General features: G+C 46.0%; 2 protein-coding genes across 2 annotated transcripts; one reads left to right on the forward strand and one right to left on the reverse strand.

The window, feature by feature from the left end:
• Positions 1–7,864: 7,864 nt before the first annotated feature.
• LOC134949961 (uncharacterized) lies at positions 7,865–11,994 on the reverse strand. Its single transcript, XM_063938642.1, is given in 3 exon segments — positions 7,865–8,950; positions 8,953–9,981; positions 10,054–11,994. Coding segments are annotated over 3 exon segments (4,056 nt in total).
• A 9,500-nt stretch (positions 11,995–21,494) lies between these two features.
• On the forward strand, positions 21,495–22,448 carry LOC134949962 (olfactory receptor 8U3-like). The gene has a single exon (XM_063938643.1). The coding sequence runs from the start codon at positions 21,495–21,497 to the stop codon at positions 22,446–22,448; it is 954 nt and encodes a 317-aa protein (XP_063794713.1).
• Positions 22,449–25,643: the final 3,195 nt, after the last annotated feature.

Consider the following 25,643-nt stretch of genomic DNA (forward strand, 5'->3'; position numbering starts at 1 on the left):
TGCATAGACCAGTTGAGCTGAGTGTCTATTATTGTTTCATACTAATTTCTTTTCATTATTATATGTCATAATATTTAGTGTACGGTTCTCTGGGAAATAGACCGCCGACCAGTAGTTGTTTCCCACTTCGTTAGGTTGGAAAAATTAGAAATAGTAGTGGTGAAGCTGAAGCATTGTGTGAAGTCATTATTTTGTATATTCTACAGGTTTATCAAGTGGATTACTTATATTGTGTCTAGCAGTATGTTTCATGTTTTCCATCTATGGCTTTTTTTTTTTAATTCTTTATTTTGCGCGGCAAATTACAATAGGAAAACAAACATTGATAAGGGGGACAAGCGGTCAGGAGGGCCAACGTCCAACAGAAGCCACAATTTTTAGATTAAGCAGTAAAAGTAATCAAAAATAACATATCAGAAATCAAGTATCCAATTTAGGGGGGGGGGGGGGGGAGAGGGGAAAGGGGGGACCACGACATAATAACCCAATCACGGAATATATGCTGAGAATAATGAGTTCAGAACAAAAGATAGAGAAGGAGGGCAAGTGAAAGACGAGAGAAAATAGGAAGGAGGAGAAAAAGAGGAGGAAAGAAGAGAGAGGAGAGGAAAAGGACGAAATGGAGATGGAGAAAGATCAGTAGGCAATGCCCATGGGTCTACAGGTAGGGCTAGGGACAAGAGGGGGGAGACGGCGGTCGATGTTCAGCGGCGAGCCAGGGGGCCCAAACCTGCTCAAAAACATGACCTCGGTCATAAAGGTAATACGTAATCTTCTCCATTGATGCAATATGCCAAATGTTGGTTTTAAGGGCTAAGAGAGAAGGAGGAGAGGGGTTTTTCCAATTGAGGGCTATCAGTGATTTTGCCGCGGTTAGGATACGTGTAGTCAGTTTACGGGAGAATTTATCAGGCATCGGGGGAGGGTAGCACAGCAGAAAGATCCAGGGATCTCTCAGCACGGGGGAATCTAGAAGAAAGACAAGGAGGGAGTGGACTAAATTCCAAAAGGGAATGATGGACGGGCAGGACCACCATATATGTATCATATCGCCTCTAGATACGCAGTTTCTCCAGCAAGCAGGGGAAGCAGACGGAAAGAGTTTGTTTAGTCTATCCGGGGTGTAGTACCATCGATAATAAATTTTGTAAGCCGTCTCTTTGAAGGCGGTGGCAATGGAGCATTTAGCAATCCCCAGTCTCATGTCCTCCCAGTCTCCACTCTCCGGAGGGGGCCCAAGATCACGCTCCCATGCAAGCTCGTGGGGCCAAGAGGGGGGAAGGGGAGAATCCAGTAAAAGGGAGTAAAGTTGAGAGATTAAGCCTTTGGAGAGGTGAGAGTGTACGCATAAACTCTCCAAGGGAGTGAGGGCTCGGAGCAGGGCGGAAGAGGGCAGAGAGCCCAAGAAGTGCCGGATTTGTAGGAATTGAAAGGGGTTAAGTGAGTGTGAGGGGTCTTCTGTTGTAAGTCAGGGAGGGACAGCCACTGACCCCGATCAGCAAAATCAGATGGGAATTTAAAGCCCAGCGTTATCCATGTACGGAATCTCGTAGCCGAGTATCCAGGAGGAAACATAGGGTTCTGCCAGATAGGGGTCAAGGGTGAAGGGGTAGTGGTGAGACCCATCTTCAGAGGGTGGGAGTCCCAAATTTTAAGGTTGAATTTGATCGTGGGGAGGATTTTGGAGGCTGGGGGTCGGGAGGCCGAGGGCAGGCCCCACAGGGGAGTCAGGTCCGATAGGTTGATATAGGCTGCTTCGATATCTAACCAGGATACGGATCCCGGAGGGGCATAAGAGGTGACAACATGGGAGAGGTGAGAGGCCAGGTAGTAGAGTTTGATATCCGGAAGGCCTCTGCCGCCCGCGGAGGTTGGCCATTTCAGGGTATTAGCAGCAATGCGGGGAGGTCTGTGGTTCCAGATAAAACGCACGAGTGCACGCTGGATAGTTCGAAGAAAGGAGGCCGGGACTGCCACAGGGAGGGTCTGGAAAAGGTAGAGCCATTTGGGGATTATGGTCATTTTAACCGCTATGATCCTGCCCAGCCACGAAATAAAAAGACTCTTCCAAGACGTCAGGTCAGCGAGCGTTTTGGTGAGGAGGGGTGGGAAGTTTTCCCTAAAGAGAGAGTCGTAGCAGGAGGTCAAGTAGATCCCCAGGTATTTGATCTTTGTAGGCTGCCATTTAAAATTGAAATTAGTGCGAAGGGCTTCAGCTTCACGGGGGGAGACGTGGAGCAGCATGGCCTCGGATTTGGAATAATTGATCTTGTAGCCTGATACAAGGCTATAAGAATGGAGGACTGAAAATAAATTCGGGAGTGAGATAAGGGGCTGGGTCAAGGAAAGTAGAACGTCATCTGCGAAGAGGGAGATTTTGGGATCGGTACGGCCCACTGGTATACCATGTATATCCTGGTGAGCTCTAATTTGGGAGGCGAGCGGCTCAATAACAAGGGCGAAAATCAATGGCGACAGGGGGCAGCACTGACGTGTACCATTCAATATGCGGACCGGGGCAGACGGGACACCATTGATTAGGACTGTGGCGGAGGGGGTGGAGTATAGTGCCAGAACACCAGTGAGGAAGACACCCGACAGGCCATAGGCCTCAAGGGCGGCTCTTAAAAAACTCCAGGAGATCCGGTCGAAAGCTTTTTCAGCATCCAAGGAGAGCATGATAGTGGGGGATCCCCTGGAGTTCGAGATATGTATAAGATCAATAGCGCGTCTGGTGGTATCCCTCGCCTGGTGGCCCGGAATAAACCCCACTTGGTCGTAGTGGACAAGGGAAGGGAGATACGGGTTAAGGCGGTTAGCTAGGATTTTAGCAAAGATTTTAAGGTCCAGGTTCAGGAGAGATATAGGGCGGTAGCTAGCGCAGTTGAGGGCGTCCTTGCCATCCTTGGGAATCACCACAATTCTAGCCTCCAGCATCTCAGGAGGAAAGGAGTCGCCATGGATGATCTTATTAAACAGGGATTGAAGGTGGGGGGAGAGGAGATCAGAGAATTGTTTGTAGTAGAGAGCTGTGAACCCATCCGGGCCAGGAGATTTACCGATCTTTTGCGAAAGAATAGTCTGGGCAATTTCTTCCACCGAGATCTCGCTGTTAAGATGGTCCATGGCGTCTCGAGACAATGTGGGCAGGTTAGAGGCTGAAAGAAATTGAGAGACCAGGTCAGAGTGGGACTGGGAGGGGGGACCAGACGGGGAGGGTGGAAGATTGTATAGGTCATTGTAATAGGATTGGAAAGTCGCCCTAACGGTGGTAGGGTCATGGACTAACCGGTTAAGAGGGTCTCTAATAGAAATGATATTAGTTTTGGCTCTAGCGGAGCGGAGTCGTGCCGCCAGGATCTTGTCCGCCTTATCCCCCTTCTCATAAAAAGACTGGCGAAGCCATTTGAGACGTTTAGCCACCCGTCTGGAGAGTAGGAGATCAAGTTCCGCCTTAACGGTACGGAGTTCAGACAAGATGGCCTGGTCGGAGGACTCCTTGTGCTGGGTCTCAAGGGTGTGGAGTTTAATAGAAAGTCTGTTAAACTGGGTGAGGGATTGTTTTTTGGCTTGTGAGGCTAGGCTGATGATGTGCCCTCGAAGGACCGCTTTGTGTGCCAGCCAGAGAGTGGACCTGGAAGTGTCGGGGGAGTCGTTCAGGGTAAAATAGTCAGAAAGCTTATCCCGAAGATGGGAGCGTATCTCCGGGTTGTGAAGGAGGGAGTCATTAAGGCGCCAGGTCATGGGGCAGGGGCGAGAGAGCAGACCCGAAAGGTCGCAGGAGATAGAGGCATGGTCGGACCAAATCAGTGGGTGTATATAGGCAGCGTGGAGATTCAAGGCAAGTTCGTGGCTGAGCAGGATCATATCGATGCGGGAGTAAGAATTATGAGGAGCAGAATAGAAGGTGTAGTCGCGCGCTGAGGGATCTTTTATCCTCCAGGAGTCGTAGAGAAGCTGGGATCGCATGAGACGGAGGAGGAATCTAGAGCGGAGAGAGTCCGACGGGGAGGCAGAAGGCAGAGAGGGAGAGGGGTCTATGTTTGAATTTAACACAGAGTTGAAATCTCCAGCTAGTATAAGGTCGCCCTGTCGGACTTGAGTAAGAAGCGTGTCTAGTTTCGCAAAGAACAACTCTTGTCTCTGGTTAGGGGCATAAATGTTGGCTAGGGTGCACAGTTTGTTATTGAGTTTCCCCACCAACAAAAGAAACCGGCCTTCCTTATCAGCGTGGGAGTCGAGGAGTTCAAAAGTGAGGTGACGGGCAAATAGGATCACGACTCCTCGCTTTTTTGCCGAATGGTCACAGGCATGAAACGCATCAGGGTACAGATTACATTGTAGGGTAGGGTGGGCATCATGTAGAAAATGAGTCTCCTGAAGGAAGACCAGGTCACCTCTATGAAGTTTAAGGGTGGCAAAGAGCTTACCTCTCTTTGAGGGCTATTCAGGCCCTTTACATTAAAAGAAAGTACCCGGAGACCCATGGGCAAGCAGCAAAGAGGTAGGCAAAATAGGGGGAGCACTGAGTTCCAGAGGTAGGGTGGAAGGGAAAAAAAGTAGATGACAGAAAAGCAAAACAGAGGATAGCGTGGTCAGAAAGGAGGGGGAGGGAAAAGAAACCGGGAGGGGGGGAGGGTAGGTGGTCGTCCGGCAGTAGAGGCCAGGACCGGTGGTGCTGACAGGGGGAAGGGGTGCTAGGTGTCGGGAGGGCACCTAGGTCAGCAGGAGGGCTCGAAGCCCTTAGGGGGAGCAGCCTGGTATCCAGACGATGCATCACTAACCGCTTAGCAATGACCAAGAGGTAGGCCCCCCCTGGAAGGACCTTCAAGGAAAGGCTGGAGAGAAGACAGGAGTGAAGAACGGGTGGAGCGCCAGCTCCAGAGAAATATTGAAGAAGAGAGAGAAGGAGTAGGAGAAAGAAGAAAAAGGAAAATGAAAACAGGAAACAGAGTATCACACCGTAACAAGAGGTAACATCATAACAATTGAGAACCGACTAAGGGATCGGGGAGTGAGAACATGGGAGACCTAAAGGTAAACAGCTCCCCAAGTAGGGAGTACGACCAGGACGGCCGCCACAAACATTGGCAAGGTATATCAACTCAGAGAGCTACAAGTCCATCAGGGAACTGGTGGAGGAGCCCGAGAGGCCGAAGATGCTGGAACCGTGAACCACTCCGAACTGGGGGGCGGAGGCGGGATTCACTGCGTCCGGGGAGGCAGAGAGGATGCAGAGGGGTCACGTTCGTCGGTGTGGATACCCAGCTTGGAGAGCAGCGATTGAGCCTCGGATGGGTTTCTGGCTGTTAGTAGCTTTCCCTGATGCCAAACCAGGATACGGAACGGGAAACCCCAGCGGTACTTGACATTGTACTGGGAGAGCAGGGAAGTAATGGGCTTAAAGTCTCTATGTTTGGCCAGGGTGATGGGGGATAAGTCCTGGAAGATCTGCAGGGAGACATTTTGGAAGGACACAGACCCCAGACGCCGTGCTTCTCTCATAACGGACTCTTTCACGGTGAAGTAGTGCATTCGGAGAATGACGTCTCTAGGCTGGGAAGAGTCTTGGGAGCGGGGCCGGAGGGCTCGGTGTGCTCGGTCCAGGAGAAGATGGTCTTCGGAGGTATCAGGTGACAGGAAGGTGAAGAGGTGTTTAAGGTAAAGTTCAAGGTGGGCCGCTTCAACGTCTTCAGGAATACCCCGAATCCTGAGATTATTTTTCCGCGCCCTATTATCCTGGTCCTCATGCTCCTCCCGCAATTGGGCGATATCTTGGCGGAGTTGATGGAAGTTGGTCTCAACCGTTTGCTGGAACGTCACCACCTCTTCCACTCGTCGCTCGAGTTGATCCGTTCTGGAGCCAATTTCGGCGATGTCAGACTTCAGGGAGTGGAGAGCCTGAACAGAGGTCTTGACATCCTGCACCTCTTTGAGGAGGGAGAGGAAGTCCCTGCGGGTGAGGGGTGTGAGATCGTCGTCATCGGGGTCAGAGTCGGAGGGACCCTGGGGGTGTTCAGGAGCATCGGGCCGAGTCTTGGCGGGGGTACCCTTTTTAGTAAAGAATGGTGTGAGGTCAGAGCCCTGTGATTTTTTGCCACCTCTGGGCATCTTGTACGGTTGAGAAGGGGGGTAGACGGCAGGAAGGGGGTAGAGAAGGCGCTCCAGCAGTAAGGCTCAGGCCCAGGGGGGGTAAGGCGGGGGTATTAGAGAGATATCATGGCGCAGCCAGCAAGGCAGCGCGGGTGGGACAGGGCCGAAGAGTTCCGGCAGTTAGAAGGGCCCACGTGGTCCCGGAGGGGAGACCGCCAATTAGAGATCGCAGAAGATGGGCTGGTGCAGTCCGTATGTATGCCCGTGTGCAAGGTCTGCGAGGGTGAGGGCCGGACACGGACCAGCCAGTTACCGGGATGATTCCAAATTTCGGTAAATGACAGGCCCCAGCAGTGGAAGATGTCGTCACAGGCGCCGGGAGAAGCAGGTAGCCCGCAGGGGTTGCAGAAGCCTGGAGAGCCAGAGGTCTGATGGGATGCGGACTCCAAAGGGCCTCAGGAGGGAGGCCAGTGCAGGGGGCCCAAGGTTAGGTAAGGTGCGGGCTTCGGGGGGCCACTGCGGGGGGGCTCTCAGCGCGGGGTCCTGGGTAGCTGGGTTGCCGGGGAGACTCAGGTCGCCGGGGGTACGGGGACAGCAGCGCTCCGAGGGCTCACAGAGAAGGGCTAGGGAAGGGGGACAGAGGGGCACAGGCCACGGGTAGGCTGGCGCAACCCGCAGAGATCCACAGCAGTGCGGGTGCTTGGCCGTCCACAGCTCTCCCCCCAGCCGCACGGCACCCCTGGCTCTCACCTCTGATCGTGCGGCGTCGGGTCCCGGCTTCCGGAAGCGAAGGAGGACGGAGACCTGGGGCACTGTAGCTGCCGCACTCCGAGCAGGTGGAGATGCAGGGGAGGTCTGGGGCAGCCCGGAGGAGCTGGACAGAAGACGGGGATCCGGCCGGCGAGACACGGACCGCCGCACCGGAACCGGATTTAGCCCGCGTCCCGGCGTCCGTCGGCAGGAGAGGCCCCGGCTTCACCGTGACCCGCAGGCCGCAACCCGCACAGACACAGGAGGTGTCTGCTGGCTCCGCGGTCCACACAGGTCAGGCCAGGGGGACCCCAGCAGGAAGGTTGGTGTGTCGTGAGGGGCCGTAGGGGTGCAGGAAGGGCAGGAATTGAAGGCCCGGGTAGGAGCTCCAGCTCCACACGTCCTGCTAGCTCAGAAGCCAGGCCACGCCCCCCATCTATGGCTTTTTTTGAAGTACTTGTAACAACACTTATACAATAATATTGAAATCAAGGTAATCACATCAAAATGTTACATAAGTTGTCTTTACTACAGTATTTGTAAACTCTGTAACAAATGCTTGTGCTTCAATAAAAAAATGTGTGAAACCCCCCCACAAAAAAAACTGATGGGCAACTTCTCCATGTTACAGTGTCTCTCTCCACAGTTTGATACCTCTCCCCTTGTAAGACTTAAGTGCCAAAATGATGATGATTATGATAATAATAATAATAATAATAATAATAACTAGGTGATTCATCGCGCCCTACGGGCGCTCTTCACACCGTCGTAAGGGGCTACGCCCCCGTAATCTCTACAGAAAAGTTAAGGTGTAGAATAGTAGTAGTATAGTTTGTATTGGTGGAATAGGAGGTTTGGTCGTGGATAGATGTAGTATGACAAAAGGGAATGTCATGCTGAATGGGGTTCAGGGTCTTGTGAGTGGGTGAACAGTGTCTGCAGGGGAGGGTGTACAGAATGTGGAAGGAAATGACATGTATAGTGAACATGGTTGGGTGAGTAAAATATGTGAAGAGATGTTTTAAATGTGAAAAATTTGTTTGAAAACGACATTTTTAGTAAATTGTTGGTCTCCACCAAGGAGTTGTCCTTGTTGTTCTGTAGGTGTAATGTGTACTTTGACGTGATGTGCATTGCGAGAGCGTGATAATGCAACGTACAGTTGGCCATGTGAGAAGACGGATGTTTGACGAAAAATTCCAACGTGATCAAAAGTTTGTCCTTGTGATCTGTTGATGGTTATAGCGTATGCTGGAATGATAGGAAACTGTCTACGGCGTAGGATAAATGGTAATGTAGTATCATTTGGAGCTAAATCAATGCGTGGAATAAAGACAACGTCCCCGTGGTTGCACTGGGAAAGAATTCTGCACTGTATGAAGTGGTGTGCCAGGTGTTCCACGATTAATCGTGTGCCGTTACACAATCCCTTTTGTGGGTTAAGGTTGCGTAAAAGCATTATAATGACTCCTTTTTTTAATAGCAGGACATGTGGAGGCATTCCTGAGGGTGTTTGGTTGTGTAGAAATTCAAGGGGGAAGATCAAAGTGTCGTTTGGATCTTCTGTGTCCACAGAGTCTGCGCTGTAATAAATGGTGGCATTGCCAGTCATTAAATCAATGATTTTTCGGTTCATGTCGAGTGTGTGTGCATTTGTGGGTGCAAGAATGTCTCGTTTTGCAAGGTCATCCTCCGACATGTCGTGTAGATTATGAAAAATAGTTTCTATAAGATCGTCCTGGGTGACCATATGTTGTGGGACTTGAATGGTGGTATTGTCGTTGAAATTGGGGTTTGGTGGGAGGGTTCCCATTCCAACGTGTAGAAGCCATGTATTGTGTTCCTCGTCTCCCTCTGTGCGCATGTTGGTTGTAAGAGTGAGTTGAGCGAAATGTTTCCACAGGTGGCTTGCTTTAATGCAGCATTCAAGAATATCAGTTTGGGTGCCTCGTGGAACAACTGGAAGTGTTTGTCGGAAATCCCCCCCCAAGACGATAACTTTGTTGCCAAATGGTGTGTTTATGTTCATGATGTCACGTAGGAGTGTGTCAATACAGCGTAGTCCATGTTTTGGGAGCATAGTAATTTCATCAATAATGATGAGGGATCAATAATGATGAGGGTTGCTTGACGTAAGATTTGTGCTTCCGGTGAAGTTAGGCGCAGGGAAGAAACAGAGGTATGAAGCAGTGGTACAGGAAGTTTGAATCCGCTGTGAACAGTGCATCCTCCTTTGAGTAAGGTAGCAGCAATTCCAGTGGTTGCAAATGGCAGTACTGTGTTCCCCTTTCCTCGTATGTATGCTATGAGTGTGGTGTAGAGGAAGGTTTTTCCGGATCCCCCAGGCCCATCCAGATAAAATTGGTGGTTGGTAAAATGGCTGTTATCCACAGCCATGATAATTGTGTTGAAAGCATGTAACTGTTGGGGGTTGAGCATTGCAAGGCGTTTCTGAGCTTCCTGTGACTCTTCAGTGAGATTATAGAGGTCTTCAGGTGGTGGCTGGCCCTGTGGAATAGGCAAACCAAGCACTGTACATGAAAATCCATGTTGTTTTAGAATAGTGTTAATTTGGTGTAATGCTTTGTTTTGTGCAATGTTTGCAGAATTGTGTTGCATAAAGTCAAGAGTAAGATTCAGTAGGTGATCTTCCCATAATTGTAGTGGTTGCGTTGGCTGACAAAAGCAGCAGATGTATGAGAACATTTCCCTTAACTGTTTAGGCATAAGGTAGATGGCTTCATCTGTTAAGCAGTGATGCCATTCGTCATCGGATGCAAGTAGTCCGCGAGCAAAAGCAGCGGCTTTAAAGGTTTCATAGTCGACATTATTGACTGTGCGCAATGATTGAAAACTGATTGCACCGGGAACATGCAGAAGTAACATGCGTAGGTAGAAGCGTTTTTCATTTTTGAGACTGACGGTATACATTCTTGCCACGATTTTATCACCTCCTCGTTTTCTTTTTTGCCAAAGTCCATGTGTATAAACGTAGTAATGTGGAATGTCAGTGTACAGCCATTGTTGTGCATGGGGGTCATGTGCATTGAGGTCAAACCAGGATTCAAGTTTAGTTTTGCCAGTTTGGGCTGCAAGGAGTGCTTCTTCCTCGTGTCCGTGTTCAAAGATGATTGTTTGCTGGTGAGGTAGATGTACTGGAAGTCTTATTACAGCGTGTGATTGTTTGTGCATGACTTATTCTCGTAGTCTCCAAATAGCTTCTGGAGGGCTTACATAGCGACAGTCAATAAAATGTTGTATTTCATTGTACTGCTGCTCTGGCTGACCATTTGGATTTATGACCACATTAGCACAATCAAAACCCTTAAAAATGTACTTGTAGATGTACTTAATAGCGTAAAGGGATGTGCAAACTTCCACATTTATGTGTGCATTGTACTTTAGGGCTAAGTATGGATTGTATGGTACAACATTTTGGTTGGACATAAGTACGCCTCGAACTTCAACAGTTTGTTGAGATCGACGTTGGTACACAGGATATGCATGACGGTGTATGATGGTGTTTTCATTGAAATCTTTTGGAAATTGCTTGGTACATTTGCCATCTTTCATGCAGGGTGCTCGTGGAGTAGATGTGCCGCATGGACCATGTAGCATACAGCGGGTAATGATTTGTCTTAAAATTGGAGTTTGCACATGTGGTATTTCTGCCGAAACAAATTTATCAATTCTTTCAGCAGTGGTAAAATTATCTTCTGCTCTTAGTGCAAGCAGTATGTGAGCGTGTGGAAGGCCTCTTTTCTGAAACTCTATAGTATAGACAAAGGATTTTGTTTGTCCAAAAAGGCAATGCTTGGTGAGGTCATCCATAAGTGCATCAAGTTTGATTTTGAAGATGCGTGCAACTAAGTCAGGTCTATCAGAAGTTTGTTCACCTGGTTTTAAGTTGTCTATTATTTCCGTCCACGTTGGATTAGCAGTGAAAGTTATGAAAATATCTGGTGCTCCCCATTTAGAGAAAATAGACATAGCGTCACAGCAACGTTCACGCATATGTCTTGGGGATCCCTCAAAGCTTGATGGTAGAATAATGGGAACACCAGGTGGTATGTTATTATAGTCTGCGATGTTTGCAAGGTGGTCAGCTAGTCCTTGATACTGTTCTGCACGTAATCGTTTTTGATTGTGGCGAATGCAGTTTAATCGATTTGCCTCAACCTGAAGATAGGAATCGACTAACCACTGTTGTGTTAATTTGCCTGCTGACATTATGGGGCTGAATTCATCTCGAATAGCTGTTAAAGCGGCTTTGTATTGCAACATGCCAACATAGGTGCGAACTTGATTGAGTTGTGCTCCACTGTAAGAATGACATTGCCAATTCGGTTGCCATCCAGGTTCCCCATAAGGGAAAAAAAGTGCATATGTCATAGGATCCATGTTTGGGCTTAGAATGTTAAGGTTAATGAATGGCTGGTTTGGATCTTCAGGATTCTTAGGATATATTCTTATGTCTCTTTGGAAAGGTGGTTCCCCATCTTCGTTGACAAAGATCATAGCAACTTCGTTGGATGTGGGAGTGTTGTATCGTCTGTAATCAGAGTGGCGATCACGTCTGAGGGCCATGCTAACGACTGGAACTTGTTCTCCTGTTTGAGCTGCAAGTAGCAGGTGGTGTTTATGAATGTTACTAATGAGCTGGTAGCTATGTGCAAGGCGATTGTGTTTGCGAAAGAATCTATCAATTTGGTCCACGATTTCTGGTCGACAGTCATCATTAGCGGCATGTTCTTCACGAAAGTTGGCAGCTTGTGTGCTGTCTATAACATATAGCTGTGCAAATTGTGGAGCTTGATTGTTGATGGGCTGTAGGTGTGAAGTGCGATGATATGTCTGTCCGTGTACTTTGAATACGTAAGGGCCATTTCCTGGTAAAGTAACAATTGTAGCTCCCATTGAAGCAAAGGAAACAGCACTGTTGTAAGAGCGTATGTTGTCACGAAAATGAATGCGATTGGGGTTAGCTATGTCAGACAGTAATTGACATAGAAAATGTGAATACTGTAAATCCACGTCATTGATGTTTTTTGGCTTTGGCAACTTAACTTTCCCTTTTTGACAACAGCTTGTAAATTTCCCATCGGATGGGCGTTCGCTTAGAAAATTGTGAGCTCCACAGAAGTGGCACATGACGTTAAAAGGTCCACAAGTGTGTGGGGTGACCTGATGGTGTTGTAACGTAAAGTCTTGATAATGTATAATGGGAGTGTTTAACTGCGGAGCGTGTAAATGGAGTTCAGAATGTGTGAAAGGTGTTGGTGTAGTTGTGGGTATAGTTTGGCGAGTGCGGCTACGCTGCTGATCATGTGCATGTGCATTGCGGCGTAAAGTGGCTGTTTCTAAAGTTTTGTCTTGGAGTCTTCTTTTGTGATGTAGTGCATCTTTAGTCCGACGTGAGTGAGCCTGTATTGAAGTTTGTTTGTGACGTTGAAGGCGTTGAGAGTGTGCATGTCTAGCTCTTTGGAGTGTAGTGGTCTCCAATGTCTGGCTTAGTAGTCTGGCTCGTTGAGATGCAGCTTTGGTTTGTCGACGTGTTGTTGCTTGCTCCACTGTTTGAAGATTATGTATTTGTTGGCGAGATAGTGCTTTATTGGCTAAAATGGCACTGCGCGAGGCTCGGCTTTGTTTAGCTAGCTATCTTGCCTGGCGTTCTTTGTTTTTGCGTTTTTTTCATAATACGGGATCCTCATCTACATCCATAGTAATCTAGTGTTGAGTACATAAAAATGTTAGTGGTGAAAAAGATTTGTGGGGGCTTAGATGTGTGTAAAGGAGAGTGTGTTGGATGTAGTTTTTTTGTGTGAACTGCTTGGTAATGGGGAGTCGAAGGGGAAATGTAGACAATAGAGGGATACACACAATTTACTTGGTAGTAGATATTAGTACAGTGTGAAGAATTGATGAAGGTGCAGAGACATGGTATGTAGGATTGTTGGAGTAGCATGGTGATTGGCAGAGGTATGGAAATGGCAAGAGAATAGACATAGACAACTTGTAAGGCAGTGAGGTGGGTTACAGAGGGTGACATGGATAGTAGCAAGTGAAGGTGAAAGTGAAGGAGTGGAGAAAGATATTGGTGGTTGTGAAAGAGGACATAATGGAAATAGATTAGTGTTTCTATGGGGAGACTGGAAGTGGGAATAATACTGATGTGATATAAATGCAGGTTGTTATTGCAAGCATAGTCTTGACCTGTTAGGAAGTGTAAAGATTGGAAAAGTTGTGATGCTTAGGTGATGTTAGGAAGATGCATAGTGGAAAGTAGTGTTATAAGGTGTTACAGTCGAGAGGTTATAGGTTATTGTGTGTGTTATATTACTGTGTGTATGGAATGGTTTTGTGGGTGTTAGTGTAAAAATGAGATGACTGATACAGTGTTACTTGTGGATGAATGAGAGGGAGGGCAGTAGAGAATGTAGTGGAAAAGGAAGGCTATTAGATAGGGAAGGAAAACATAGGGTTACGAAGGTACATATGGAGAGTTGGAGTATGTTGGAAATGGTAGGTGCAGTAATGAAAAGTATGGGGTAATGGGTAAGGATAGGTAGTGGGTTGTAAAGAGTGTAAGTAGAGGAACAGTGGGACAGAAGTGTTGAGGTGTGTAAAGTATGTAGACGTATGATTGTGGCTTAGGTTTACATTTATGGGCAATATTAGGGATATAGGGGGTCATTCCAAGTGGTTTGCTAGTTGCCGATTTTTGCAACGGAGCGATGAAGACGAAAATGCGCATGCGCATGGTAGGCAGTGCGCATGCATGAAGTATTTTAGCACAAAACTTATTAGATTGACTCACGTCCATACGAATAATTTTCATCGTTGAAGTGATCGGAGTGTGATTGGCCGGAAACTGACCGTTTTCTGGTAGTGTGCGGAAAAACGCAGGCGTGCCAGGATAAAACGCGGGAGTGTCTGGAGAAACGGGGGAGTGGCTGACCGAACGCAGGGCATGTTTGTGTCGTCAAACCAGGAACGAAATGGGCTGAGCTGATGGCAATGTAGGAGTAAGTCTCGAGTTACTCAGAAAGTGGTAAGTAATTTCTATTTGCAATTCTGCTAATCTTTGGTGTGCAATTCTGCTAAGCTAAGATACACTCCCAGAGGGCGGCGGCCTAGCGTGTGCAATGCTGCTAAAATCTGGTAGCGAGTGATCAACTCGGAATTACCCCCATAATGCAGTGTAGTAGGAGTAAGTGGAAAGGGTGTGTGCTGAAAATTATTTAGTTTTTGTTTTGTGCTGAGGGGTAGAAATGGTGGCATGTTATGTGGCACGTAGTGGTGTACAAAGTGGTAGTGTTATTTTTCTGCATTGGTAGTGTAATATAATGAAAAGAGTGTTGGGAAGAAGGTAAATAGTTTAGAAGTGTGAGAAGAAGTAGGGAATATGTTGTTGAGAAGACCATTAAAAAATTTATAAAGTCCTGTGGTTAGAGATAGCAGAGGAGGGGAAAGAGTCAATGGGTACTGGTACCACATCCGCATTGAAACAGAATACCCATAGGTAGAAGAGGTGCGTATTTATTTACAGCAAATTTGTTGGTAGTACAGGTGGCTATACACACAGTGTCCACAGGTATTGCAATTAAATATACAGTGTCCAGAAGGAGGCATGGTGTAGTTTGACACTGAGTCGTGCGTGCGCATAGAAGCGTATACACAGTGGTAATTGGTAGCAGTGTGGCTTATAAGTAGAAAGACGGCAGGTTATAGGGTTAGTGCAATAGAAAATGTGTATAGTGATGAAAAATGGTTATACACAGTGAGATCAGAGGTAAGGGAGTAGTGTATAAACACAAGGTAGCCGGGCTGTACTGTAGTTGTATTGTCCCCGGGCACAGGTAGCAGTGTGATTACAAACAGAATGGTTACAGGTAGCATGGTGACGTACAGACACAATGGAGCATGGTATCAGCAGGGGTTATACACATAATGTAGAGAGATAGCAGAGTAGGTAATACATACAATGGGTGAATGTTGACGGTACTATAGGTGGTTATACACAAACTGCTCACAAGTTGTAGAGTAGGGTGTGTGGAAATTGTGTACACTATCACAGTTGGTTAGTCTGAAAAAGTGAGTTGGTAGTCTGTAGAATCTAATATGTGCATTCTGTGTGTTTAGTTTGTGAAGGCGGGTGGGTGTTGAGTGGTGTAGGTGTGTGTGGGTGTTGGTGTTTGGTTTGCAAGTAGGTAGTGTGTGGTAGTGGTTAGGGATGGTGTTGAAGGTGGTGTGCGCAGTGTATGGGTGTGTGCAAAAGGTGGATGTGGTTGGTGTTTGGGAGCAGCTGCTGTGAAGGTAGTTTGTAAATGTTGTGTGTGGGGTAGGGTTTGGGTGACTTGGTGGAAGGGGTAGTGAGGTGTTTTGTGTGATGGAGGAAGGGGTGGTGGAGAGGTGGGGTCACAGAGTCAGCAGAGTTTGGCAGAGGGGGTGCATATTAGTAGGTGTAGGGTGTAGGTGGTTGGTGGTCAAGGTTATATGTGCTTGAATTGTGATGGTTGAGTGCTGGCTGGTGGAGGGGGGGGGGGGAGCATGCTATGTATGTGGTGGTTGTTAAGGGGTTGGTGTTGGGGGTGATGGAAAAGGTGTGGTAGGTGGAGGACAAGTGGGTGGCAAGATAGTGTTATCCACAGTTATTAGAGTTTTTTTAAATAAATAGAGTGGTGAGTATAATTTATGGGGTGTGTACAGACTGTGTGGACAGGGATTAGGAAGGAGTGATAGCCATAGTGTGTACAGGGAGCAGTGAGCTATATACTATGGAATGGGTCAGCGTTTGTTGAAAATCCCTGGTTTCATAAGGAGCTGTGGAGTTGGTTTTCACCGGATGCTGTGGCTGGTGGGTGAGTGTTTAGGTGGAAGAGGGTGGATGGGGTTAGGTGAGGCTATGGTTTTGGTTATTGTGTTTGAAGGGGAGGTGAGGGGTATTGGAGATGTGATGGGTGGTGGAAGTGTGCATGGTGTGAGTAGGGGAGAGTATGAGGTTTGTGAATGTGTTATTTGCTGTTAATGTGTAGGGGGTAGTGGTGGGTGGTTTATGTGTGGGGTTTGTCTGGAAGGTATGCTGTTTAGGTAGAATGGTGTATGGACGTCTGAGGTGCGTAGGGTGTTGGGAAGGTGTTTGAGGGCGGTGGAAGGAGATGTTGGTACGGGTTAGGATATGTTTTGTGTGGGAGCAAGGGTTGGTATTGATGAGGGGTCAGAAGGGGTGGAGTGTATATTAAATTGTTAGGATAGGGTATGCTGGTGTGGGAAGGGTAGGTGGTTGTATAGGATGGATGTAGGTTGTACGTGATGTGAGTTTGGGGTGTAGGTGAGGGATAGGGTTGGAGGATTAAGGTAATGCTGGTGGGGTGGAGTTATTTGCAATAGGAAGCGTGGATGGTTGTGGTTTGTGGTTGAAGGGTAGTGGGGGAGTGTATGGGTGGGTAAGGGTAACGGTATATTATGTGGTTTTGGGGTGAGTGATGTAGGTGTGGGGAAAAGTGTGGTGTTGGTGTAATGTTAGTGTGTTGGGCTTGTGGTGTTTTAGGAGGGTGTCAGTTAGTGGTATAGGTGGTGGAGGTCCACAGAGTGTGTGTGGGTGGATGGGTGAGGTTATGTTGTGGGTGTTGTGTAGGGGAGTGTGTTAGGTAGATGGTGAAGGATGTGGAGAAGGGGTGGTTGGTAGGTATGTGTTTTCTTATGTAGGTGTATGTACTTGTGAGTTGTGTTGGTCTGGTGGATGCAGAGGTTGGTGTATTGTTGTGTTAGTTATGAAAGGAATGTGGTGTATGTTGGTAAAGTCCATCGTTTTGGGTGCAGTGAGTGGGCGGGGGTTGTCACTACTGGGGTAAGTGTGTGATGTAGTGTGTGTTAGGTAGAGGGGAGGGGTGGTTGCGGAAGGGGTTGTGTGTGTGGGAGGAGTGGTGGGAGAAAGACCTTGTGGATGGGAGTGTTGTTGCGGAGGATATGTTGTTAATGTTGGCTGTACATGGTGTAAGTGGGTGAGGCTTGGTTGTGTGTAGAATGGAATTAGGTTAGGAGTAAGGGATGCTCTGTGTGTGTAGTATAAATTAGTGTTGTAGAGGTGTGTTAAAATTAAGAGGGTGAAGTGTATGACAGAGGGGGTTGATAGGTCTGGTTGTGTGAAGGTTATTGTGGGTTATGGTGAGGGAACCCTGATGTATGTGATAATTGGTATAGGGTTTATATGTGGAGTGTGGAGGATGTAGAAGGGAGAGTGTTGTTTGTGAGGTGTAAATGGGGTGGGCAAGATGTTGTGGGTGGTGGATGATGAGGCAGGATTGTGGATGGGTGTCGTAGGGTGTGTATGCTTGGGGTTAGCAGTGCAGGATGGTGTAGGGAGCAGGAGACATAGGAATGGTAGAAATTGTGGGTGTGTGGTCCAGGAGAAGTGTTGAGAATGTTGTAAGGTGTCATGGGTGGTTGGGTGACATGACCACTATGGGTGGATGTGGGTGGTTATTGGGGGTGAGGTGTGTGTAGTGGAGGGTCTTTGTGCATGGGGAAGGCTGTGTCGAGGTGTGTGGAGGGTTAGGGGATTGGTGTATGTGTGTTACATGGGTGTTAGGTATGGGGTAGATTGGTGGGGGGTATTTATTGTGCGTTGCAATGAGGGTTGGTCAGGTGCCAGCGTTGATGGGCGCGGGGTAGAGTGTGGTGCAGATGTGTACTGAAGCAGTAGTTGGGTTATGGAGAAGAGAATGAATGTGTTAGGTGTGGGATGGTGTATAAGATGTTGTGTGTGGTGGAAGTTTTGTGGACAAAGTGGTCTGTGGTTGGTTTGGTTGTTTGCAGGTGTGGTGTAGAAAGTGTGGTGAACATGGTGTGTACTGTAGGAGGGTTGACAGAGGAACCTTTGTAAATGGTCCTGGGTAAGGGAAATGTTGTGTGTTGATTGTGAATTGGTTAGTGGAAGTTAGGTTTACAGAGGGTGCAGTGTATGGTAGAGGTGGTAGATAGGTGGAGGTAGATGGGGGATGGGTTGGTGGTTTATAGGCAGGGGCATGGGTTGTATGTGATGTTGTGCAAGAAATGTTGGCGAGGGTGGTTTTTAGCATAGGTGTGGGGAGGGGGAACGGCGGGACACAGTGTGCATGATGGCAGACAGTTTGTGTTGGCCTTGTGGGGACAGTAGGCTGTGTGCGGCGGTGTTGGGGAGTGTGGGCGGCCGTGCTGCGGGACTCTGTGGGGGCGCCATGGCTGAGGTGTGTCAGATGTTTGCGGGGGTGCATGTATCAGCGGTGTGGGGAGGGTGTCCGCTGTGCGGCCGTGCTGGCGTCATGCTGCGGGACTGTGTGCCCGTTGCGCGGCTGGAGTGTGACCGACGGGTGCAGGGACAGCAGGGAGTTTGTGTTGGGCTGGACAGTAGGTTGTGTGCATACATGGTGTGGTCGGCGTGCTCCGGTACTATGTTTCCACGGGCCGACAGGAAAGTGCCAGATGGTGTAGGGGTTGTGTGGGGGGGGGGGGGGGGGAGAGGAATTGGCATTGTGTACTGCGGGTGTTTTGTCTGCCGTGGTGGGGAAGGTGGTGGCTGGGCGGCCGTCGTGCATACCCCTGGCAAGGCAGGATATGGGTGTTGTTGGTGGGATTGTTTGGCGGCTGGGTTTGGTGCAGTGCTGCGTACCTGGCACTGTGCTGCGTCCTGGTTGGAGATGGTGGTGGGATTATGTGGCTGCTGCTCAGTTCTGCTATGCAGGGCAGGAGCTGCTAACTCCACCCAGGCCTGTAACTCCACCCAGCGTTAGAGGGCCAGGCACAGACAAGGCAAATATATAGGAGATAGTAATAATAATAATAATAGTGCATTACTGATAACGTATCCATTTATTTTACAATACTTTGTCACACCCTTGCTAGAGTAACTAATTACTCTTTTTGCAGGTGATTTCTCCTGAAACTGCCGCCTTCTGTATTTAAAACTGCACCTCCAGCTTTAGTTATAATATTTGACATTTCCAAATTAGACTTCTTATCCTGCGTGTCCACATGTATACTGATTGAGCACTTGTTAATTATACGGGCACCACTAGGCACAGGGAAGGACAATGAGCTGTGAAAGCGACTAGCTGGCAGAGTGCCGGAGTGACTGGCTGCTCCCAAGAGTGGCAGCTGGCAAGGAGAACAGATTGCTGCCAGGATTCTGCCTGTTTGCCCATTGCAACCAATCGGCTGCTAGCTATCTTTTCTCCAGCGCCTTCTATAGAATGAAAGAAGCTGATTGGTAGATATGGACAACTTCTCCAACTTTTCTCTTTAGAAGGATTGATGCCCCTTCCCCTAAATGTTGTACCAAAAACTGAAGTACAAGAAGAGCTATTCTACTAGATTATGCTCATTTAAACCTAATTTATATATTAAATTAATTGTGCGCACAAGGGATAGTCGCATGGCCTTTATTACACATGGCCTTTTGGTGTGTCTGATGCGTGGTGTGTTGCCGGCTTCATTTATTATGGTAAGCTGGACCAGGCAAGTCAAAATGAATCATGATATATAAATATGTTGTAAAACAATTTGATGTAATGCTTACGAATTCATTTTTGTTCAAACCAGTGAATGGTTGCTACAGGTCCAAGTAAAAATCAAACTACCAATACCCAAAAGAGACAAAATCTGAGGAGCCAGCCCACTGGGGCACAATGGTGAGGTAGACATTGCCCATCCTGCAGGGTGCATCTTCTCCAAAGTAGGATCAGCCACCAGCATTCCTTACCTGGAAAACCCAATGCCTAATCTCAGAGGGAATTTAGTGTGGGTAAAGTATTATAAGCTAATTCTGGGGTAAGAATAGGGTCTGACACATTACTATTTGGGTTGAGTTTAGCAAAGGTGGATAGGTCCAGTGCCTGCTCAATCTGTGAAATCCAGGTGTAAGGATATGCTATTTCAGGTTCCCAGATGAACTAGGGTCTAGCAGAGGCCTGATGGGGCACAGGTCACAGTGGCTCAACTTGCGTGTGAAGGCCAGGACTATATGCAAGTTGCTTAGAAACTCATTGGCAAGCTCTTGTGAAGCCGCAGGTGGAATTACTTGCTGATGCAGGCTGTGAGTAAACCCTTCCAAGATGGACAGAACTTCAGGGCTATCGGGTGTCAATGGAGCAGCTGGAGACATCCCATCATATTCACACTCCAACCTAGCTTGGACGCAATGCAGTTGGAGCCTCCAGAAGGTAAAGAGTCAAGGGAGGCCTAACCTTTTTTGAAGAAAAGGTTAGGATTCAAGCTGCAATGGATGTAGTCAAGTGCTCCAGTGGCTGGTAGACAGGTAGGTGGAGAATAGGCTTGCTCAGTTTTATGGTAATGACTTGGATTTTACTAGGTGAGTTTGAGAAGCTCACCCAGCCAGCAGTTTATCTCATAAATGAGGGGATATGTTGAAGATATCCAGGGTGTGTATACTGGAGTGATGGAGGTGTAGTGCATACCCATGCCTGATTTTGTCTTGTGTCTTGGACCTATCTGGGGGCCTGGCAGGGAGGAATAGTCACACCTCCAACGTGGTTTTACCATGTCCCTTCCTTAGGTTCACTGCTGTTTAAGTTTAATATAATTGTAACGTCTCCTCAGAAAAAATGGAAAGGTCCAATTATAATTGTTAATGATTGCACAACCTACAGTGAGGATGTACATGACATATAATAATATAAGAATGAAACATTTCACAAAAGGGAAGATTCTAATTGTTTCATTGTTGCTATTAATTAATGTGGTGTATTAACCCTCATAGTTACAATAATCTTATTCAGCACATAAAGTATTATTTACGCTGATATTAATAGCAAAAGTATTGCTAAAAGTATATTTGTTAAGAATTTTTGGGCTTGTAATAACATTTAAACTTATTATTTTTATTATTTTTTTTAACAAATATTTAAAAAAAAAAAAGGAAAGTTAACAACAAATTGATTAGACTTATATTAGAAATTGCTTTTTATACACTTTATATATGAGATTTGCCAACTTGATCCTTTTTGGTGTGTTTGTTAAAAAAAAAAATAAACCTTTTTTTTGTTTTTAAAGAGACTATAATGCAGGTACACCACCGATTTTCCGGCATCCTCGGTTCCAGTGCCGAATTAATGGTGGAAACGTTTTTTTTTTTACTAATTTTGCACCTTCAGAACATTTCTAAAGCAATAAATAGCAAAATATATGCTACAGTGGACGCCATAACAGCCCCACTGATTCTTACTGTATCACCTGCAGTTACCTTAAAAGCTGTATTACAGACACTTGTGCGCACTGTGTGTTCCGCCCATGTGCGATACTTGCTTTGACCTTGGACGCCATAACAGCCCCACCAATGCTTGCTGTGTCACCTGCAGTGTCCGCGGAAGCTGTACCCACTGACACTTGAGCGTATTGTGGATTACGCACATGAGCAGAAAATGTTCCGGATTAAAAGACGTCCCTAACCCCCTTTAACCTGAACAAAGCAAAATTGTCCAGATTAAAAGAGGTTCCGGATCATTGGTTGCCAGAAAATCGGTGGTGTACCTGTAGCTATGGAAATTGGTGAAAAGTATTATTTTCATCAATACATTTATAAAGTCTTTGAACTTTCTCTTTCTCTCTCTGCCTCTATTTCCACATCTCTCTCTCTTCCTCTCTCACTTCAGGCCATGAATCAGAATCTGGGGAACCTAACCACCATTAGTTATTTCACATTGAAAGGTATCTCAGACCGCCCTGACCTACAGGCTCCAATCTTTTGGATGGTCCTGTTCCTGTACATTGCTGTGCTTAGTGAAAACATGATCATTTCTTTGCTAATTGCATGGGACCATCGTCTCCACACTCCCATGTATTTCTTCCTATTCAATCTATCAGCTTTGGACATTCTCTACACAACCATCACCCTCCACAAGATACTGGGAATATATATTTCAGGTATTAACAGGATCTCTTTCAATGACTGTATTGCACAAATGTACTTTTACATCTCGGCTGTTTGTAATGAGTTCCTAATTCTGACTGCCATGAGCTTTGACCGCTATGTTGCGATATGTAACCCCCTCCATTACTCGGTGATCATGAGTAAGCGAGTCTATGCCTCGCTGGCTGGAGTTTGTTGGGTGTTGAGTGCCATTGAGGCCATTCCACAAACCTATTTGATCTCTGGACATTTCTGCTTCAAATCCAATGAAATAAACCACTTCCTCTGTGATGTCATGGCTCTGATGAAACTTTCCTGCGGTGGAAGTAATGTCTTAGACCGCCTGATCCTCATTGAATCTGTCTTTGTTGAAATCATTCCCTTATCTTTGACTCTTACCTCTTATATTTACATAATCAAAGCCATACTGAGGATTCGGTCCACCAAGGGCAGGAGAAAAGCTTTCTACACCTGTTCCTCTCATCTCACTGTGGTTGTCATCTTCTATGTGACCGTTTTTTGCTTGTACACTAAACCCACTTCTGCGTTGTCTGCAGATTCTGATAAACTCTTCTCTTTGTTGTATATAGCTGTCACACCAATGTTAAATCCTCTTATTTACTGCTTAAAGAATGAAAAATTCAAGTTAGCCTGGAACTGTATCTTGAGTAAAATTAGAAATCAGATTTGTGGTTATTGAGTTTGCCATGAAATAAACGATAATCCTCAAAAAATTGTAATCCCGGGTTTGCTGGATTTAGTGGAGGGAGTCCTAGTAGGCAGTGCTATCAGTCATGTCCTTCAAGAACCTTGTGTGTCTGCAATACAGCAGTCAGACATGTATGAAGGACCAGGATTCTAATATCCACCGAAATCACAATCATCCTGGCCCTTTTCCATGTTTCCACCTCTTGTCTGGTGACAACCCATCAAACAACATGCTGCACTCTTGTCTGCTGCAACAAACTGTATGCCTACCGCCAATGAATTGAGGATCAAGAGGGAAGTAAGATGCTGGAAAAATGATGTGGCTACCTGAAGTAGTCTAGTATTCAGCCCTCAAAAGGTGGGCCAATGATGTTTCCAGTCAGTTGACCATGACTGCAAGAAGTGCCACTCATGTACTGCTAGACAAAATGCATTTGGCAGTAAGAAGCAAGGAGGAAAGAGCACAAGTCGTGTTTTGGTAAGTGAAAGCAGGACACTCTGTGCGGCATATGAGAGTATTCCCTCTCTTAAGGGGGGACATGGTACACACAATAAAAAGTTTGCTAGGGAATGCCTTGTGGAACAGCCTGATGTAGTGTGAGTATGGACATCAGAAACCTTGTACTCCTCAGATCCATAACCATCCCAGTTAACCAGGAACTAGATGCTGGTGGAGATGTGAGTTTCCAGAATCTGATTGACCTTATACTTTTCTTGTTGCTGTACTGTAATAGAGGAGAGGTGGTGGAAGAGAAGCTATTGGTGATTAGAGGTTTCAAAAGGGAGATATAGGGGTACATTTACTAAGTTGGGAGTTTGTTAGCAACCAATCAGATTCTACTTAACATTTATCTAGCTGCTTCTAGAAGATAAAATATAAAATCTGACTGGTTGCTATGGCCAACATCACCAGTTCTAAAAAAAACTCCAACCTTAATAAATTTACCCCATAGAATACATTTGAGTTGTATAAAGAGGCATGTAATTCTAGCCTGAAGGCCACCTGTTTAACCAATACATAATCTTAAATGTTTCAATTGCACACTGAGTGAATGTCATACTTGAAACCTGGAGGTGAAGATTCAGAGTGCAAAGCCATTCTTTATTCCTGCAGCCAAATATCTTTTTCTAATTAGCAGAGATTAGGTAGTGAAGGTAAGCTTTATTCAAGTTCTTCCTGACCTGATACCAGCATCTGTGAATGTCCAGAGAAGAGACTCAACTGCAGTCACATTGTTTGATGGAATGGCCGATAAAGAGAAAAGTGAAATTGGCAGTTATACAGAACAAATAAAGGAGACATGGAAGAAGCCTCATAAAATTGGTTGAACTCAGGCCAAGGCAATAGGTAAATCCAGCCATCCTGAATGTCAACAATTGACATATTAATATTTTTCCAAGATCTAGATTTATCCGTGAGGTCTGTCCATTGATTTACAGATGTTGTAAAGAAATTGAGTTTAACAATATTCTTGCAATTGGACACAATCTCACGGGGTGCTGTGCAAGCAAAATTTTAATTTTAAAAATAAGGAGGCCACTGAAGCAACTGAAGGAAGAAGCTTGAGAAGGATGATATGAACCAACATCTAAACAAATGTTTTTTCAGCCTTTGAATGGAGCAACATTTGTAGTGAAGTCCATGGAAATGTAGGTGTAGAGTTTATCTAGATAATGGATACTGGAAGGAGAAGCTCAATGTGACTTTGGCTTTGTACCTTATGTTGAATGCAGACAGAACAGGCTGGTACAATGTTTTCTGTACATTGTGAAGAAGCAGGAGCTATTGGGAATTCTTCTTCTTCTAGGCTTTCATAATACCTGTATAAGCAAAAAGACACAGGGTATGGACCCAGAGTGATAATTTGGCAGAGATTTGATGAAAAACAGTAAATGTTTTCTCACAAAGTAGAGCAGTAGGAATGGACGGCACAGAACTTGGACTGCAAATCGGAAACAATATATATTTGGGTTTGGATGGATGCTCGGTAACCAAAGGATTAAAAGGCTGAGATGAAGCATTCAGGATTAAATTACAAGAAGAAGAATAACCATCTTGCTTGAGGTTTAAATTGTGAAACTGTATTTAGAGATAGTTTTTGAGATCTGTATAAATATTTATTTAAAAAAAGTGCTCTAAAGTAAATTTTTCCACTCTTCCAAAGCTAGTTTGATGGTATGGTGCCTCTTATGAACCACTTGCCTGGCATGGTGGCATTTTTTTTTTAACTAAAATCATTTTGGATAGGGTTAAATTAATGTTCTTCACCTAATTCACTCATTAAAAAAAATGACAGTTTCAGTGCGGTTTTTGGTGGAAAAAAATCGCCAGTTAAGTGGTTAGGAGTGAAAAAGCCACAGGATTGGAATTCAACAGGAGTTCACTGACAACTTCTTGGAAGCAAGGATAAGAGATGGGTATATGCAATTGTGGTCGAATTCCCGAAATTGTCGAATTTCGGGTCATTTTCGACCAAAAAAAAAAATTCCCCTATGCAATCCAGTGCTTTCCGACCAAAAAACGGACTTTCAAAATTCGACTTTTTGAAATTCGATTTTTTGCAAATTCGACTTTTCTGCAATGATACAAGTGCTGCAATTCGACCAAAGCATATTCAATTCAAGTTTTGAAATTCGACAGCAGTGCTTTTAGACAGCAAATTCGTCATTTTCAATCCGCCACACTTTGGAGGGTGAAAACAAATAAAAAAATTTTAAACATGTTTTTTTTGGTGTTTTTTTTTTGGGAATAGCAGATCTATTTATATTAGAAGGGATTAGGTACTTTTTTTTTTTTTTGGGAGGCACAAATATTATTTATATATTTTTTAAAATATTATTTTTTTATTTTTATTTTTTTTTATGCTGGAAGGGTAAAATCATAAAAAAAAATGGCGTGGGGTCCCCCCTCCAAAGCATAACCAGCCTCGGGCTCATTGAGCTGGTCCTGGTTCTAAAAATGCGGGGAAAAAATTGACAGGGGATCCCCCGTATTTTTAAAACCAGCACCGGGCTCTGCGCCTGGTGCTGGCGCCAAAAATACGGGGGACAAAAAGAGTAGGGGTCCCCCGTATTTTTAACACCAGCATCGGGCTCCACTAGCTGGACAGATAATGCCACAGCCGGGGGTCACTTTTATGCCGTGCCCTGCGGCCGTGGCATCAAATATCCAACTAGTCACCCCTGG

The sequence above is a fragment of the Pseudophryne corroboree genome, chromosome 8, assembly GCF_028390025.1.
Source record: "Pseudophryne corroboree isolate aPseCor3 chromosome 8, aPseCor3.hap2, whole genome shotgun sequence".
Classification (NCBI taxonomy): domain Eukaryota; kingdom Metazoa; phylum Chordata; class Amphibia; order Anura; family Myobatrachidae; genus Pseudophryne; species Pseudophryne corroboree.